This window comes from Cryptotermes secundus, unplaced genomic scaffold (genome assembly GCF_002891405.2).
Source record: "Cryptotermes secundus unplaced genomic scaffold, Csec_1.0 scaffold257, whole genome shotgun sequence".
Taxonomy (NCBI): Eukaryota; Metazoa; Arthropoda; class Insecta; order Blattodea; family Kalotermitidae; genus Cryptotermes; species Cryptotermes secundus.
Window position 1 is genome coordinate 398,812 of NW_019734352.1, and position 18,615 is coordinate 417,426.

Genomic DNA, 18,615 nt, shown 5'->3' on the forward strand with positions numbered 1-18,615 from the left:
TTTTTCTGTGTTTGTCTACAGGTAGAGGCCTTGCGACGAGCTGATCACTCGCCCAAGGAGTCCTACCGTATGTGTAAGATCTAGAAAAACCGAAGTGAACGGAGTTCATGGAGGTAGGCCTAGGCCCACTGGGGCTGTAGTGCCAAGGGGAAAAAAATGCCAGTTGTTAAAATATACAGAGTATCCGGATGAAAGGTATCCAAAATAAAATAATTATATCTCAGAATTTACTATACACAGTCATGGTTTACACAATTACAAAGGGGAACTATCAAAGTTTTTTCCTGGATATATAAATATGGCGGCGCCCCATCTTGCTGGAGGATGGTTTGAGGTGGTACTGGGGCAGCGCATACAGCTCCAGCATGGTCATGTATGAACGTCCGGCCACAGTCTTCTCCAAAAAGGAAAACGGTCCAATCAACTTGTCGTGTATTTACTTTATTTACATATTTACATTATTACCTATAATAGCCATAGGAGTTTGTTGCTTGTAAATATAAAAATATAATTTTTAAATAAAATGTTACGTGTGCATGCTTTTTAAGTCTTTTCTTCCCTCTGGTCGGTAGTATAAATCGTTCCTCGTGAAAAAGAGTTTGCTTAAAATTGCTAAGACATCCTCTTTTACTCTACACTATAACACGCGTGTTCCTTTTCTGCTCATTTTTTCACTTTACACGCCTGTTCCTTTCTTCGTTCTTTTTTTTTTCTGTACAGACGCTTTTTGTGTTAACGAATTAATGCCTTCTTGAAAGCAGATCATTTATTTATTTATTTATTTACGTCAATTTACAATCTACTTGACCACTGCAAGCAATAAGTAAATGCGATGGGTGCTTATGTCGTGAAGGCGGCAGCTGCCCAGTGGCAGTACTCTACCTTTTAGTTACCTAAGTCTTCTGGCCAGGTTGTCCTCAGTCGTCTTGCTGCTGGGTGCAGTTTCGTTAATTCAACGATTAGCGGGTTCTCGTGTCCTGTTATCCGAGTACGGTGTCTGGTGGCATGTTTTCTGATCTCTTCCGTGATGAGGGGTATGTTGAGATCGTTGTGGATAGTTCCGTTTGTTACGTACCATGGTGCGCCTGTGATTCTTCGTAGTGTTTTCGATTGGAATGTTTGGAGGATTTTGGTATTGGATGGTCGAGCGCAGCCCCACAGCTCGATGTCATAGGTCCATATAGGTTTTAAGAGTGCCTTGTATAACAGGGTTTTGTTCTCCAGGGACAATTGCGAGCGTTTTCCTAGCAGCCAGTGCAGCTGTCTCTCTTTCAGCGTTAACTGTTGGCGTTTCTTTTTGATGTGAGTCCTCCACGTGAGTTTTTGGTCTAGGTAAAGACCTATAAGTATTTGACTTTGGCGTTGCGTGGTATGTTCCTGCTGTTGATTGTTATTTGAGGAAAAGTGGTTCGGCGATTGGTGAAGGAAACAGATCATAAGCAGAAAAGTCGTCACTCAAGTTCATTACAACATGGGACGTACAGGTTTTGTTCCTGGAGCTAAAGGCACAGGCCCGTTCTTCAGTATTTCGTTCTATGTTATGCATTAACACTGCTGTTCTTGTTATAGCTCTAATAAAGGGAATAAAATCATATTAAAGTACTAAAAATAATAAAGTTAATTATATTTTAACATAAACCATTATGATAGAGGGTACGAACGCTTATACAAACTTTATAAACAATTAAATTACTACTTTTATCGAAATCTGACGCCTCCAGCAGAACTGTGGTTATGAGAGATTATGAAAGCGATTTAGTCTGACAACGAAGGATTGTTGTTGTGGTCTTTGACCTTTTGAAGACAACCTCTTAAGTCCGAAATTCGACAGCGTCGTAAAATACGACTTACAAAATTCCGGCAGTAATACCGAGCAGTATACTAAAATGTTCTGGTGATAAACAGCACAGCACCTGACACTCCGAACGTGTTCACACGCGAACTTATTGCTATTCGTAAACCCACGTTCACATCGAGGAAGATGACACAAACTGTAGCACCAATCCCAACTGACAGTACCATAAAAATAAGTCAGCATATCCAAAAATTACAAACGTAATGTAATTATTTTGCTTCCTTGCAGTATAAATAATTTTTAGAAAACTTCCTTTGTCTTGCAAAAATAAAAGTAGGCTTATAAGATCTTCATACTCTGTGTGTCTGCGTAAACCACCTCCTCATAAATTTCTGAGTGGCTGAACCATTCTCTATTAAACTTGGTAAGTATATCATGACACCTGAGCCCATCCCAACGGCGTACTTCATAAATCTCTCCCATCAATGCGTGTTTGTATATGTATCCCTTCTCGTTGCTAGGCAACGGCACGGTAGAAACTTGACCGCGGAAACGAATACACACACAAAAATATAAGAATTATTGGACGCTCCGTTTTCTATGTAATCCTCGTAGTGTCAAAGGCAGTGGGCGATTACTTCTTCCCAGAACTTCTTGCATGAGATAGGATATGCGTGAATGGACCTGCCTCTCCAGGTGGTTGTGAAACATGTAACGCGCTTGCTGCTTACACAGAGCCCGGCGTGTGGTCGAACGTCCGCGGGTTCCGCTCGTCCGCTGGGTCGCTCTGTGTCAGGAAGATTCGTCGGCCCCTGTGGGTAGTAATGGAGGGCCACTGGACTCCACTTCGTTATATCCCCGAAGTCATAATTCTTGAGATATGCTACATTCACTTTACCGGAAGCATTGCATTCACTAAGCACAAGTCGTATCCAGAAGCCTTGGAGTGACGCATGATCTGCACAACATGATTACCTTGACGACTTTCGAGGAAAATGCAACGAATGTTAGAGGAAAATAATGACTCCTGACTATAAATGAGCTTATAGACACAGTTTTGTTGGGTAAACATTTTACTCACACAGAAGCTGAAGTATGGGCTGCGGAACAAATCAAAATGTTCATAGACAATAACATTAGTGTAAAAATATCTATCCCTGTGACAGGCCGTGGAGGCCCATAGTGTTGTGAGACGTTGCGGCTCCCACATTTTCTTTAGACAATCGGCCCACAGATGGCGGTGAGGTTGTCAGCCTTACGCTCCGGCCGCCGTTTACCCCACAGGAAGATTCCTGGTACTCATTTCTGTTAGAGGCTGAGTCGACCCCAGGGCCATAATGCGGCTGGAAATCCACCTCATCGGGTTTCGAACCCGCCACCTTCCGACTTGTAATATGGTGCCGAGTGCCCCAAAATTCTTGAAAAAATTTTGCAATAAAACGAAGACAATACGGAGCCAGGTGACGAAAGAAACGTAACTGACACCTATGAAGATAAAATGGTAAAACCCAAGGAAGCTTACGTGGGTAGAAGAAATTGAAGGGCCATTTCATGAAATTCGGTTAGTTCGTCAGTTCCGCGATCAGGCCTGTGTGAAACAGACACAAGGAACAAAGCAGAAGGCTGATAACTATACTGTAGCGTGCAGGGCCGTTGCTGTGCGACGACGGCAAGATAGGCTAATATACCAGAGACATTTCTAGGCAACGGCTCGGTAAACACGTTCCCAGAGCAACGAATCGATGTTTCTGCGTGGTCCGTACCGAGGAGTTACCTTGAAGACAGTCGGCAGTTCTGTACGAGAATCTGTGAAGAGAGGACTTGAGCGCGTGAAGCTGAAGAATCAGCATTTTTCACCATCCGTTGCTAGGGAACGGCTTGTGAAGACACAGCAGGCTGGAAAATGCTTAGCGGGTGCTGTGATGATTTGTGAATTGCAGAGTTTAGCGATAGTGTTGTAATTGCTTCTAATTACGAGTCGTGTGTGTAAGTGATCAATAAATAAAATATCCAATCCAAAACCCCGTATATAGTGACACACATTACATGTGACAATACATTAAAAATATAATATTTGCAATTTTTTTATTATTTATATATATATAATGTTCCTGTCAATATTTTAAGTAAATAATATCATAGCTTTTCGTAAATTCATGTGTGTTAGGTCAAAGAACTGGGTTATTTCAAGGCTGATCTAAAAGAGATCTCAAAACTGTGCTTCCGCGCATGCGTCACAGCGAAAAAGAGAAAGAGAGAGAGAGAGGATGCAGTTCTATTAGTAACGCTGGATCCTTCTGCAGCACTTCCGCCTGACCTGATTATAAACCAGAATTCGCCAGTGACCGCGATTGCAATAAGTTCCACGTCATCTACTGTTGCGCAGAGAGATATGATTGTTCCTAGCTCGGTGAAACATTGCGTTCCCTTTCTCATCTCCAAGGTACAATTTACAGGACTTACGCGTCTTTTGCTTCTACTGTGATGTTTACGTACATAGTTACAATATTTGCTAACATTCGTCTTCAGTAGATAAAGGCAAGATAGAGAATACAATCTCATATTTGAACATATTTATCCGAGACCGATAAAATGTTAGGTTAGGTTAGAGTAGTCTCAAGATGAATTTGATTCGTTTGACGTAATGTTCCCAAGTGCTGAGGACGAGGCTTCAGCATAAGAAAGAAAGTATGAGCCTAGATGAGCTTCATAATTTATATTATTGAACCAATATTTATAGGATGATTAGATAAAGTATTATTTGATGTGCGGAATATGTAGCAAGCATGGGCAAATGAGAAGTGCACAGACATGTACGTTGAGAAACCTGCATAGGGATAAATATGGAGTCCTAGTCTTAGTTAGTTAGTTAGTTAGTTAGAGAGGGTGGGTTTCCCCATGCACCGCGACCAGTTTGATCTATTGTGCTTCCCTCTATGATATTCTACCAGTCTCTATACCCTACCGATAAATGGTGCGTACCATCAGTCCAGCCGAGCAACCGAGTTCGGCCACTTGCTTAGCGGTGTCTATAATGCTTCCCCCATCTATCAGAGGCCTTAGAGACTATTGTTGGGCGGGAAACGTCATGGAATTTGGCTCAGTGATCCCCTTTGGGGATATGAAGTTCTTTTACGTGCCATAAGTTACGACACGGGACACACAGCTTAAAGCCCCTCCCGGAGGACTTGTTCCCTGAATTTCCGCCCTTAAAAATTCGACGACCTCCGCCGGGTATTTGAACCCGCGTACTACGAGTCATGAGGTGGGAACGTTACCTCTAGACTACGGAGGCCGCTTGAGTCCTAGTCTTACACGTGAAGATAATATTAACACGGATGTTAGAGAAATATGGTGTTAACATATGGACCGAACTGAACTACCTCAGGATAAATTCCAGTGGAATGATTGTGAAAACACGGTCATGAACACTCAGGTTCCATAAAAGGCTCCCATGACGAGTAATTTTGTGATCTCGTAATGTTACGATAGTCATGCCTAGGTGATAGGCTAGGCATGTAGCACAGACGGATGAAATAAAAATATGTGTTTTGGTGGATAAACCTGTTGAGAAGAGACTCCTTGGAAGATGGATCTTATGACAATATGATGTGTGAATGGTAATTTGATAATTAAGAATAGTGTCCAATAGCAAGACTTTGTATCAGCAGTATTGGATATTGGCTTCTGTTAATGAGGAGCTGGATATAGTTCCGTCCTCTCAGTGTTGCCAATTTTGCCAGTTATAGGCGCCTTCCACAATCTAAAGAGTTGCAGAAACTATACGAAGTTTTGACGTAAGTTTATTTCCATGTCATTTTTAATATTTACGTTCTTGGAGTGTTTATATCAGGTTAAAGTCCGATTCCATAGCTTACAGCTTGTGAATTTATATAGATCTGGCAATCATTGAGATCACAGTACAATGTCCGTGAGAAATAGGCTTGCATAAATACTACGTGGCCGGTCATGGTAGCCGAGCGCTCTAAGGCGTGCACTGTCTTCGCTCGCTCGGAAGCCGGGAACGTGGGTTCGAATCCCACTCAGGGCATGGATGTTTGTGTGCGTTTTTCTGTGTTTGTGTACAGGTAGAGGCCTTGCGACGAGCTGGTCACCCGCCCAAGGAGTCCTACCATATGTGTACGATCTAGTAAACCGAAGTGAAACGGAGAATTTCATGGAGGTAGGCCTAGGCCCAAATAAGGGCTGTAGCACCAATGAAAAAAAATTACATAGTATAGGATTCACTGTCAAGCTCAAGAGATAAACGTTTCTTTAAAAAATGAAAGTGGAAATCTTTATTTAAAGGCGTGCAAAGGTCAGTAAAAGTGTTAAGGCAATATATTCTAAGTTTTAAAACAGTCACATAGAGGTTAGGCATTTTTTTTCCCCAATGACTCTTTCAGCCCATTCAGGGCCATGGCCTCTTATTCAGCTTCGTTATCTTTTTTTATACAGACTGAAGGACTCATTGGACGAGCGATCAACCCGTTGCAAGGCCGCTACTTAAACACAGTAGAACACAAACACAAAATAAAAGCACACACCCACCAAATATCCATGCCTTACGTGGGATTCGAACACACGATCCCAGCGTCCGAGACAGTTCATGCCGAGCGGCTACTGTGACCGGATGGTTAGGCATATACTGAAATCATGAAATCATTCTTTATATCAACTTCCAGGCTTTCAAATCATTTAGACAAATGGTCCACACGTTTCCTGATTCCTTTAAAATGAAATGTTTCTGATTGGGATACAAGCTCATTTGAGAAACAGTTCGCCACTGCTGAATCCTCGGTTGTCCCTGATACACTGAATGATTTCCTCCTCAATGGGCCGAGAAAGTTGGCTCAGGCGGTAACGTTTATCGCTTTTATTCATAAGTCACCGTGTTCGAATCTCGTAAGGGACACCAACTATCCTGACTGAGATCTTTCGTGGTTCCCTTCAGTCGTTCCAGGAGAACGCAGGAAGGGCGCCTTAACACAGGCTAGTAGCGCACCTTTCAAACTCATTTATCCTGATACCATACGTCGCTACAAGACGTGCAGGGCTCCTGTGAATGTCGTTAAATTAATCATAAATAAACATGTCAGTGACCGAACAGACCTAGCTTCACCAACATTCATCCGCCCTTCTTCAAATCTTACAGTCCAATCGTAAAATTTCCTCTGGCCGAAACGGTTATCAAGATAATAACCTTATCTCTTATTCTTATTGAAACTTCATTAGGCCCCACACACGCTCTGATCACAGACCGTTGGTAATCACTGGTAAATTCTTTCAATAGGACACCCACGCTCAAAACAATGCAAGCCATTTAAATGCAGGAACGTGCAAGCCGTTTACATGCGCGATCTATTTCAGTAACGCCGCCATTAATTTCTATTGTTCTTCGTAATACCGAACCAACAGCTAACATGAGATCGAATTTACTTCGGTCTCGACACAGGTTACCGTATTTACACATGTATAGGCCGCATATTTTTTGCCAAAAATTCAAGAGGAAAACTGGGGTGCGGCTTATATTCGAAATCACACTTCATTTTAAAAAAATATATTCATAATTAGTAATACAGGGTGTTCTACTCCTGAAATAATATTCCAAGAAAATTATTTTTTCTATAATTTCTGTCTGAAAATTGTGCTGCGGCCTATACACGCACGCGGCCTAGACATGCGTAAATACGGTAAGTCAGTTATAAGAGAAATATACTATTATGCAGAAAGAGCGAGATTGTGAGTTAGGTGCAAGAAATTAGAGACAAAATATACTGCCGTACCGTTGCATAGAGGTTTTAATTCTTTGCAACATTGCAGCATTTACATTGGCTCCTTCCGCTGCTATCTTGTTCTTCAGTTCATGAATATTTCTTGGTCTACAAATATAGCATGCAGGTGTAAAAGTAAGTAAGTAAAGGTATCCCTGTAACATGCCGTGAAGGCCCATAGTTTTGTGAGATGTTGAGGTTCCCACATTTTCTAGACAACTGGCTCAAAGATGGCGGTAAGGTTGTCAGCCTTACGCGCTGGTCGCCCTTTGCCCCCAAGAACATTCATGATACTCATTTCTGTTATAGGCTGAGTCGACCCAAGGGTCATAGTGCGGCTGGAAGGATTAGGTCAAATGAAAACAAAAATTCACCTCACCGGGATTCGATCCCGCGACCTTCCGACTTGTTGTATAGTGCCTCAATGCAGGTGTACCCATAGATAAAATTGATGGATATGAAGTCCGGAGACTTGGTCGGCCATACACCTAGACCTTTCCGCCCTATCCGGTTGTTTGGGAACGTCTATGTCAGATATTGGAGTACAACAATCGCAAAATAGGGGAGCGGGGGAATCCGGTTGGAACCAAAGCTTCCCCCAGCGTGCCATGGGAGTATCTTGTAAAACTGGGAAAGGGAATATTTCCAGCGCGATCGCAAACACTTCTTGTCTGCTTGAATTTATGTAGGAGTCTCGATATGGTTTATTGGTTAATTGGTCTGTAACCTGGTTGTCTGCTATTGAAACCGTCTGCAGATGCACGCTGGGAAATATCCGGCCTTCCAAGCAGCTCTTCTTCGACTTTAGCAGTTCACGGGTACTCCATTTCCGTATCTCACCTACAAGGAAAAAAGAGCTTTTATAAGGTAAAATTGTCCTTGTGCTTAACTAATTAAGCACTACGCCATGAAGACGTATGGGAAGTCGATGTATAGATCCACCTATTCTTGACTTCGGCACTAGTTGGAGGTGAGTGGTCAGCTTCACGCCCCTGTCGGTTTACACCCGGGGAAAGAGTCTCTGCTATCCACTGGATAAGAGGTTGGGTGCGCCCCAGAACCTGTTTGAACGAAGTGTAGAGGACTCGAACTCCGATCCCTCGGGCGTCCATCCCATAGCCAGTCGATATACCGACTGTGTTATGCTGGCTCAGAATTGCTATGATCCAGGGCATAATGGTTAAGAACACATGCGCAATCTTGAAACTCTTAGGTAGGCCGCACACTGGCATGCGTCAAGACATGCAACAGTCAAGACACGATGTCTGCGACATGACGCAAAGAAAGGAGCACTGTTGGAAGGAATGAGATTATGAAAACCGCCGCACATCGGTCTGAGTCATGACGCTGACGTCAGCTTCATGCTAACGAATCATGAATGAAGCAAGACTGCGTCTTTTGGCTCATGTCTTGATGCTTGTCTTGACGCAGTTGGTGTGTGGACCGCCCATGTTCTCCGAACTGAAACCGACTTGCTCACTGCACAGTCAGTTGTGCTATCCCTGGGCCCGTCACGCCCCAACAGCTGCGGCAGTAGGAACGCTGTTACGTTCTGATGGCAGTCAGGCGTCAGAGATTGGCTCAGTCGGGTGAGTAGGTGCAGTCAGTGTGTCATTGTGTTTCAGGATAACAGTGCAAAGGTTTGTCCGTTGTGCATTTTCCAGATGTGACCTTCGCAATTTGTATACCTTCATGTAGTTCAGAAACGTTTGAATACAAATGCGTTGTTACAAAATCACAAAGCAAGAAAATATATTTTATTGTTCTTCCATGAATATTCGCCGTATGAAAAAAGTGATTCATTAAATGCTGTAGATCATAGAGATCTGTAATTCAAGTTACGCACAAGTTTCTTGCATGATGAGATTTATTTTTTTTTTCATAAAATTTATAAAGTTTCAGCTGTGCTTCATGTAAAATAGGTTGTACTAATGCGCAATAAAACTGTGTCTGCCAGACTACGTTTAGTGCATACCCCCCGTGCCATTTTTAAACGAAATCCGTTCTGTGCATTCAGAGACAACAGTCAGACAGGAATGACTTCACCACAACGTGCGACTGCCAGCTTTCCTTCACTCTAGTGTCTACTGTCAATCACAGAAACATCATTATGACCAGAGCCACATAAAGCTAAAGTCTAAGGACTAAAATACCACCGGAAAATTTTACATGACCTGCTGGAGCAATGAGACCCCCATCTTATTACAGTCACCAATCATTTTGATTATGCATTATGGGAATTCTGAATCAGGGACCGGGGTGACTCAGCTGATATAGCAATGGACTGCTGGCCACTCATCCATACGTCTTAATCGCGTGGTGCTTAATTAATTAAGCACAGGAACAACTTTACTTTACCCTGCGAATTTTAAGCTTGTTAACTGAGAACGTTTCAAAATTTAATACCTGGGAATAACCCCGACAATTAATAAAGGTGGTGTTCGTGATGAAATCAGAATAAGAATAATTTTGTGCATGCTTCAATATGAAAACTTTTTATAATTTCGCTCATTCTAAAAATCACTGCTGATGAAAATACAAAAGAACAATAATTTTTCCAGTCGTTTTGTGTGTATGTGACACCTGGTCTCTTAATATAATGGAGAAGCATATATTCAGCAATTTGAAAAAAAAAGTTCTGAGAAAAATGTTTGGAGATGCCATTTATTGGACTTTGTCCATCATTTAAAATTTTGAGAGAACACGCAGTTTCGTGAGCTTGACCAGTGATAGAGACAGATTTTTCCCAATGGCCCAACCCAGTAGGTTACTCCCCAACGTTTTTATCTAAAAACAGAAATAGACCCACTCTCCGAAATGTGTGTGAAAGGTAAAAAAAAAAAAGGTAAAGCTACCCCTGTAACAAGCCGTGGAGGCCCATAGGGTTGTGAGACATCGAGGCTTCCACATTTTCTAGATAATCGGCTCACAGATGGCGGTAAGATTTTTAGCCTTACGCGCCGGCCACCCTTTATCCCCAGGAAGATTCCTGATACTCATTTCTGTTAGGGGCTTAGTCGACCCCAGGGCCATAATGTTGCTGGAAGGATTAGGTCAATTGAAAAGTCCATCTCACTGGGAATCGATGACGTGACCATCCTGCTTGTAGCGTAGTGCCTCAACCAACTACGCTACCGCGTGTCGCTCCGAAATATGTTCACTCACAATACTGTACATGACCAAAGTCCAGAAAGTTAGTAACACCAAGTGTACATAAAACGTCATTGTCAAGACCCTTCAGAAGTAAAATGTTCCTACCTGAAGTGGATTACGTGGACGTTTTAGAATATCATAGACAAGGAGACATGTGCCTAGGATTGACGGGACATACAGAATTTTAGTGGGGAAGTTTCTTGGGAAAAGTCCTACTGGAAAATGAAGGAAATAGGAAAATAATATTAATATTGGATTTATAGTGCTCCAGACTATTGGTGTTTGGGTTCAAGCTCGTGCTGTCACTTCTAATATATCCTTCCGAGATCAAGCCCAAGCACCGACAGTGCACAACGTGGGTTGTGAGGATGTCGAGTGGAAAGAACTGGCTCAGGTTGTTGTACTATGGCGGGTTTTGTATTAGCCTTCCTGATCTTTTAGGTCCTGTCATCACGGAGTATTTTATGGCAAGGGGAGCAGTTACAAGTTCGGACATCTGCGACGATGATAGCCGCCTCCTTCTTCAGGGTAGAAAAATCCGCGAGCGAGGAATCAGCGTGGGCAGGTGGCTGCGGACTCTGTCGATAGTAGCCTCCCCAAAGAGGAACACCGTGTAGGATTTGAGGTCTTCACGGCGTTGAAGAATGCAGTCTCCTGGTATATGGCGCCGTGTAGATCTTGTGTAAACCGACGTTTCTGAGGAACGTATCGCCTCCATCTTCAGGATAGAAAAACTTGTCACCTGATCACGCTGGTTCCTGTTTCGCGGGTTCTTCTACTCTGAAGATGGAGGCGATATGTTCCTCCGAAAAGTCGATTCACACAAGATCTACACAGAGCCACGTCCCAGATGACGGCATTCTTCATAGTCACCTCCGTGAAAACCTCAAACCTCACGTAATTTTAGATCACCTAAAAATTATGTTAGTGCAGGAAAGGGTGACAGATATAAGCAACACGAATTTTCCACAATTTCCATTCTTCTCTTTTCAGTGGTAACAGTACTACGATATAACATGGCTGCTAGAACGTAACACAGAAAGATCCACGATTCATACTGTTATTCTGTGGCGAGAGGATGTGAAAACGAGCGTAACTGACCGAAGAATTACAGATCAGTATAGCGATAAGTGTATTGATTTGTTAGTAGATAGAAAGTTTCTGAGGAGAACGGAAGAATATTTGTAACGAACAGAGATTAAAATTGCCTGTGTTTAAGCAATTAAGCATCACGCCATGAAACCATATGGAGGAGTGGAGGTGACCTTGGCATTAGATGGAGGTGAGAGACCAGCTTCACTCCCCGGGCGCTTCATCTCCGAGGAGAAAAAGTTCCCGGTACCCATAGGACAGGAGGCTGTGTGGGCTTCAGAGTCGGTCTGGACACTGTGGAATACAGAATAATACCTTGTCCCCGCCGGTAATTGAAACCCTGCCGTGCAACCTGAATCCTAGTCGCTACACAGACTGAGCTATCCCGACTCCTTTTGAAATGAAGGATAAAGAAAAGGTAAAGCTATCCTTGTAACAGGCCGTGGAAGCCCGGAAGGTTGTGAGACGTCGAGGTTCCCACATTTTCTAGACAATCGGGCCACAGATGGCGGTGAGGTTGTCAGCCTTATGCGCTGGGCGCACTTTATCCCTCAGGAAGATTCCCGGTACTAATTTGTCAGAGGCTGAGTCGAATCCAGGGCCATAGTGCGATTGGAAGGATTAGGTCAATTGAAAAATCCAATGAGAAAATCGGGAATCGAGCCCGTGACCTTCCGGCTTGTAACATAGTGACTCAACAAATTACGCTACCGTCACGGCTGAATCCTTGAGAATCTGCCAGTCATTCAGCTATTCAACAATTTCCCAGCGCGTTATGGAACCCGAAGTTTCATTATCGTGTTCACAACAGTCCTCCACTGGTCCCCGTCCTGAATCAGACCAATCCAGTCCATACCAACCCACATTATCTAAGATCCATCTTAATATTATCCTCCAACCTAAATCCAGGTCTTCCTAGTGGTCTCTTCTCTTCTGACTTTCCCACTAAAACACTGTATGAATTCTTCTTCTCCCCATACGTGCTACATGCGTTGCTCATCTCATCCTCCTTGATTTTATCATCCTAATTATATTTGGCGATGATTACAAAGAAGCTCCTCATTTTACAGTTCTCTCCAACCTCCCATTCTTTCACCCCTCTTCAGTCCAAATATCCTCCTCAGCACCCTGTTCTCCAATATCGTCGGTCTATGTTCTTTCCTTAATGTATGAGACCAAGTTTCACAAAGGGCCGCGCCATAGCTCAAGCGGTTAGTTGCTGGGTTCCCACGGTGGCGGCCCGTGTTCGATCCCGGGTCTGGTCAAGTGGGATTTGTGGTGGACAAAGTGGCGCTGGGGCAGGTTTTCTCCGAGTACTTCGGTTTCCCCTGCCAATCTTCATTCCACCAACTGCTCCACAATCACCCTCACCTATCATCTGGGGATGGTACAATAGGCCAGAAGTGGCCGCAGTACAAGGGACTTAGTCCCACCCCACTAGCATTAAAAAAAGCATGTCTTTGTATCTTTCCTTCTAGTGACAAACTTTCATCTGACCGATATATTCATCAGCATATTTTACTGCCATTATTACATAAGTTTCACACCCTCTGACCACAAAACTCGGATGACGTATCGTTGTATTTGCTTCACTCTGCTGATGGGACAGCCATATGAAATATGTCATAGCATTATCACTACTGATAAGACGATAACCAGCTAGGTGCAAATGAGAGCAGGTTAGTTGATCACTTTTTCCACTGTTGTCAACATCGCTTTAGAGGTAAAGTAAAATTTCTAGTAAGTTTTGAATTTATCCTCGGGGAAATTAGAACGCCTCCGAGGACGAGCTAGTGTGAAGCTTTTCGCGGGGCGCATTTGTTTATCGGCTCTGGTTAATAACCTTAAAACAATACTATTGCTGTATGTAGACCCGTTGCTAGGCAACGACCGAAAACAAACAACTAGACAACAGCACGTAAACACCAACAGAGGAGCAGTGTTTTCTGTGCGGTCCATGCCGAGATGTTATAAGCAGAACAGTTAGTGAGGAATGAGTCAGTTGAGCGGAGTGCAGTGGAGTAGGTTCGTTGGTGAGTGAGTGAGTTAGAGGACTGCTGCGGTACAGTCGTTGTGAGCTGTTGCTGTTAGAAGCTGGAAGCTGAGTCACGGGGACAGTTCGGGAACCCAGAGGAAAGGGAACGTCTGCCGTTACCAGAAAACTGTTGAAAACAGAACAAACTGTGAAGACTTAATTGTGTGCTCCAGCGAACTACAGAGTGTGTGGATTAGTGATATAGCTATAGTTACTAGCAGTTACGACCTTTAAACGTCTAATAAATCCGATCACCAATCCAAAACCACGTCTATAGTAGCACTTCATACACGTGACAATATTTGTTTTTCGTGAGTCAGAGGGATTGTACAGAATATATAAAAATCCTTCTGTTTTTATTTTTATTTTGCTTTTCTTTCTTGAAGAAAGAGTATATACTTAGACTATCGCCCTCCTCTCTGTGTCTACCTTTCAAATTTGAGTCAGTCAACAGATTTCCACGAAATTCGGTATTAACATTATGCCACACCAACTTCTTACTTTTCAGTTCTCTGGAAATGACAACATCGTCAAACATCTGAGCAATAGGGAGTATCATTATGGAACTTAAACCAGGGTCCAGACGGCAAAGTGATCTCATAAGCCTCCTTTCATTTTTTCAAAATAAGCATTTAGTCTAAAAGGGAAGCTCATTCTTATTCATCTCTCCTCTTTAATTATATTCAACAACTTCCTATTCCATATATCTTCATAAGAAGAAAGAACAAAAATGTCTTGTCCCTGCCGGGAATCGAACCCCGGACTTCCAGCTGGTAACCCACCACCATATCGACCGAATTATCTCGGTTCTTTTATATAATTGTAGACTAAGGAATAATAGAATACCCGAATCCGCTAATGTTTGATCTTAATAATCATATTGACACTCTAAACCATGAGCGAAAATTCATTTTATTTGAGGTTATAAATTTAATGTAAGTTAATGTGACGTTGACGGTAACAGATACGTATTTTTTTATTGCTAGTAGGGTGGGACTAAGTCGCTTGTACTGCGGCCACTTCTGGCCTATTTTACCAGCCCCAGATGATAGGTGAGGGTGATTGCGGAGCAATTGGTGGAATGAAGATTGGCAGGGGAAACCAAAGTAGTCGGAGAAAACCTGCCCCAGCGCCACTTTGTCCACCACAAATCCCACTTGACCAGACCCGAGATCGAACCCGGGCCGCCGCGGTGGGAAGCCAGCGACTAACCGCTTGAGCTATGACGCAGCCTATAGATATGTAAGACTAAGGGCACGTACACACAGCGACATCGGTCGTACGGAAAAATGTCATGATTTTTTGCCGTACGACCACCTTTTCACACTAGAGCGACTTTCGCAATTTCGTAACAACACTACGATAAGAACTAATGCAATGACGCGTAACAGACGACCCAGGGTTCCTACGGATGAAGTCGCGTAATGTGAATCACAGAACTGGACTGCATCACCCACTGAGCCTGCGACAGTCGGACGGCTGTCGCAGTCCGTGTGGTTTGGTCCGACTGCTCTCCGACTGTCGTACGGTAGATGTCGCATGTCGTCACGTATGAAAGCTAAGACTACACTTTATATTCTACTACTTGATGCGACATGAACCGTACAGACGTCGTACGACAGATGTCGCTGTGCGTGTACGTGCCCTAAGGCTGTGCAGTAGGAAAATACGCTGTATAGGTTCTGCGTGGAATTTCTTACCTAAATTATTTTTCCTTTTCTACACTGGTAAGCCTGATCACCACTCAACAACCAGCTTCCATTTTTATTGAAATATCGCAATATTTGCGTCATGGCCAGTTAAAACGTGCACTTAAACTCACTATAAACAAAGGAGTTTCCATTCTGACATGAAACATGGGACTTCCTGTCAAACGTGTCCTTACGTCCTTCGGCTCCTATGTAACGTCAAATAATTTATATTGCCTGCCACACAGCAAATGTGTTCCAGACACGTTGAATTCAGGTTTACAGACATATAGACTAATTTCTTGAAGCAGGGTTTTTTCAGAAAAGCTGATAGTAATTTAGCTAATCACGTAATGTCCGCCTTTTACGTAACCCAGAACTTCATTCCCGTGACCACAAGGCTGACTTGAATTCAGTCTACATCCGCATACCTCATTTCTTCAGGAGCCATTTTCATATTTTCGTCCCATTTCAACTAGGTACCTCAAGTCTTTCCCATTCAAGTTTTATAGATACGGATAACTTCCGTTTCTATGCAACGGCGCTGTAAATACAAAAATAGAGCAAGCGGCGTTTTCTATAGGTCCGCCTCGAGGCTATGTAATTAGTACAGAACAGAATTAAATCAGAATGAGAACGAGAATAAAGCGAGTCAAAAAGCAAGGGTTCGGCTGAAGATTGTAGAGAGTTATTGTAAAGGAGTGATCAATAAATCCAATCCAAAACCCGTTATTATTAGTCACGGAATCATAAACACGGAACAATATTTTGTATATATATGGCCACAAAGTTTTTGTTCAAAATTTAGAGGATGAGTATGAGTCCAAGCGTCCTGCGACTATAAAATATGACCATGAGTCCTGAGGGGTCTCCGAACCAAATATGATTCTGCTGGCGAGTCTCAGCAGCAATTTACCTGACGGAACGTTTAAAATTTCAGAATACGGTCGTAACGGTAATTGGTCTGCTCTCACCTAGTACTTTAACCCAGTCACCGTCTTGGCAATTACCACTCATGTTGGTAGGGGAGGGGGCGCCAGAATTTTTTGACTTAATTTCTTTCAGAATTGAAACTGAGAGAAAAGAGTAAAATATGTGACGCCGTCATTTCATATTCGGCTCGAAGTAGTTCCTCCTGGCGATGACATTCCTTCACATATAAAATAAGTTTCGCGTCCTACTCATGCAACGTCATCCCTCCGATTTTATTAGCTTTTATTAGCTGACGTAACATGTGCCATTCTATCAGATTTTGAAGTTTATTAATTGAATATGAACTCATTTTGTTTATTCGTTCATTCATATTTCATTTCATTTACTGAATTCGTTTATATGACAGCAAATAGGTTAGCTTGTCGCAGCGTCTTGTGCAATCATTACATTACTTCAGTCATATAGCATTGTTTTGGTGAGTTTTCAAGTCGTTTCATTGTTGATTCAGCAGAACAGAAAATATAAAGATGTCCATATCCTGTCTTATTTGCTTCGTATGAATACAGCGGCGAGACAGAATGGTAAATCTGGCCAAGTATCCGGAAACGGTAAGGACCATTTCCATTTGGCGATTTAATCTCTGCACAAATCTATGCGAATGCCATTGCTGAATTTTACTCTAGTATATGTTCTCTGTGGTTAGTTGCTTCGCGCCTGTCCCGTCAAGTGGCGTCTCCAGCGGCGTTCCCGCGAATTTACGAAGAGCGGAAACATACCTAAGCACTTAATTTATATATATTGTGGCATGTAGAACCGTTGCAGGGCAACGACCGCTAAATAAGCAATTATACAACAGCCGTTACTCAGTAACGGCTTTGCAAAGATACATGTTCCCAAGTTAACAATGGCACAGCAACAAAGGAACGGTGTTTTCTGTGCGTTTCGTGCCGAGATGATATAAGCAGGACAAGTCTAGAGTGAAGTTCAGTCAGTTAGTAGAGTGAAGTGAGTCGGTTTGTGAGTGATTGAGCTAGTCACTCAGTCAGGGTAGTTGAGTTCAGTTGAGTTGAGTGAATCGGCCAGTGAAGAACTTGGAAGCTGTTGCGAGAAGCTGGCAGTTGAGGCCGGGGAGAGTTCGGGAACCCAGAGTAAGGGGAACGTCCGCAGTTGGAAACCGCTACCGAGCAACAGCTAGGGAAGACTGAGAAGACTTTATATGTGTTATGGTTACAGTGGTCTTTGGAGTGTGTACAGACTTAATCATTGGTCTATAACTGAATGCAGAGGAAATTAAATATATGTTCCAGTCCTGTCATCAGGATGCAGGGCAGGATTATACGTAGTATAACGATAACTAATAAATTATTCGATGCGTGGCAAATTTAAGATGTTTGCAGTAGCAATTCAAAACTGCATTTGTCGAAGAAATTAGGAGCAGATTAAATTTGGAGAATGCCTGCTACCGTTCAGATTAGTTCATATGTTTTTTTCCGTCTGCTATCTATAAATGTAAGGGTTAAAATATGTAACATTATAATTTCAATATTCGTTTCGTTCGGATGTGTAAGGTGTTTCACCTTAAGTAAGTATCATAGATCGAGGTGTATAAGAAACAAAGTAAGGTAAAGCTATCCCTGTAACAGGCCGTGGAGGCCCATAGGGTTGTGTGACGTCGAGGTTCCCACATTTTATAGACAATCGGCTCATAAATGGCGGTGAGGTTCTCAGCCTTGCGCACAGGGAGTAGGGTGCTGAAGATAATATTTTGGATCTAGGAGGGAAAAAGTAACAGATAGGTGAAGAAAATTTCATATCAGAAGCTTAATTAGTACTGTTCATCTAATATTTGCAGGGGCACGCGGCAGCGTAGTTGGTTGAGGCACTGTGCTACAAGCTGGAAGGTCGCGGGTCTGAAACCCGATAAGGTAATTGGATTTTTCAATTGACCTAATCCTTCCAGCCACACTATGACCCTGGGGTTGACTCAGTCTCTAATAGAAATGAGTACCAGAAATCTTCCTGGGGGGGTAAAGGGCGGTCACCGCGTAAGATTGACAACCTTACCGCCATCTGTGAGTGGACTGTATAGAAGATGTGGGAGCCTCGACGTCTCATAACCCTATGGGCCTTCAAGCCTGTTACAAG

The 18,615-nt window shown here is 42.9% G+C and overlaps 1 protein-coding gene across 7 annotated transcripts in view; it reads left to right on the plus strand.

The window, feature by feature from the left end:
- Positions 1 to 4,199: 4,199 nt before the first annotated feature.
- The window catches only part of LOC111868811 (probable 4-coumarate--CoA ligase 3), a 33,132-nt gene continuing 18,716 nt past the window's right edge, over positions 4,200 to 18,615 (plus strand). The window contains exon 1 of one of the 7 annotated variants that reach the window (XM_033753165.1): positions 4,200 to 4,238. Coding sequence is in view for 1 of the 7 variants with exons in the window: in XM_033753164.1 (XP_033609055.1) it covers positions 11,999 to 12,004 (6 nt within the window). In the remaining 6 variants the exon portion in view is untranslated. Of the gene's footprint in view, positions 4,239 to 9,081; positions 9,210 to 11,900; positions 12,005 to 13,515; positions 13,538 to 13,963; positions 14,012 to 18,361; positions 18,396 to 18,615 lie in introns of those variants that run through there. The other 6 variants (XM_023859814.2, XM_023859816.2, XM_033753164.1 and 3 more) reach the window with 6 other exon arrangements.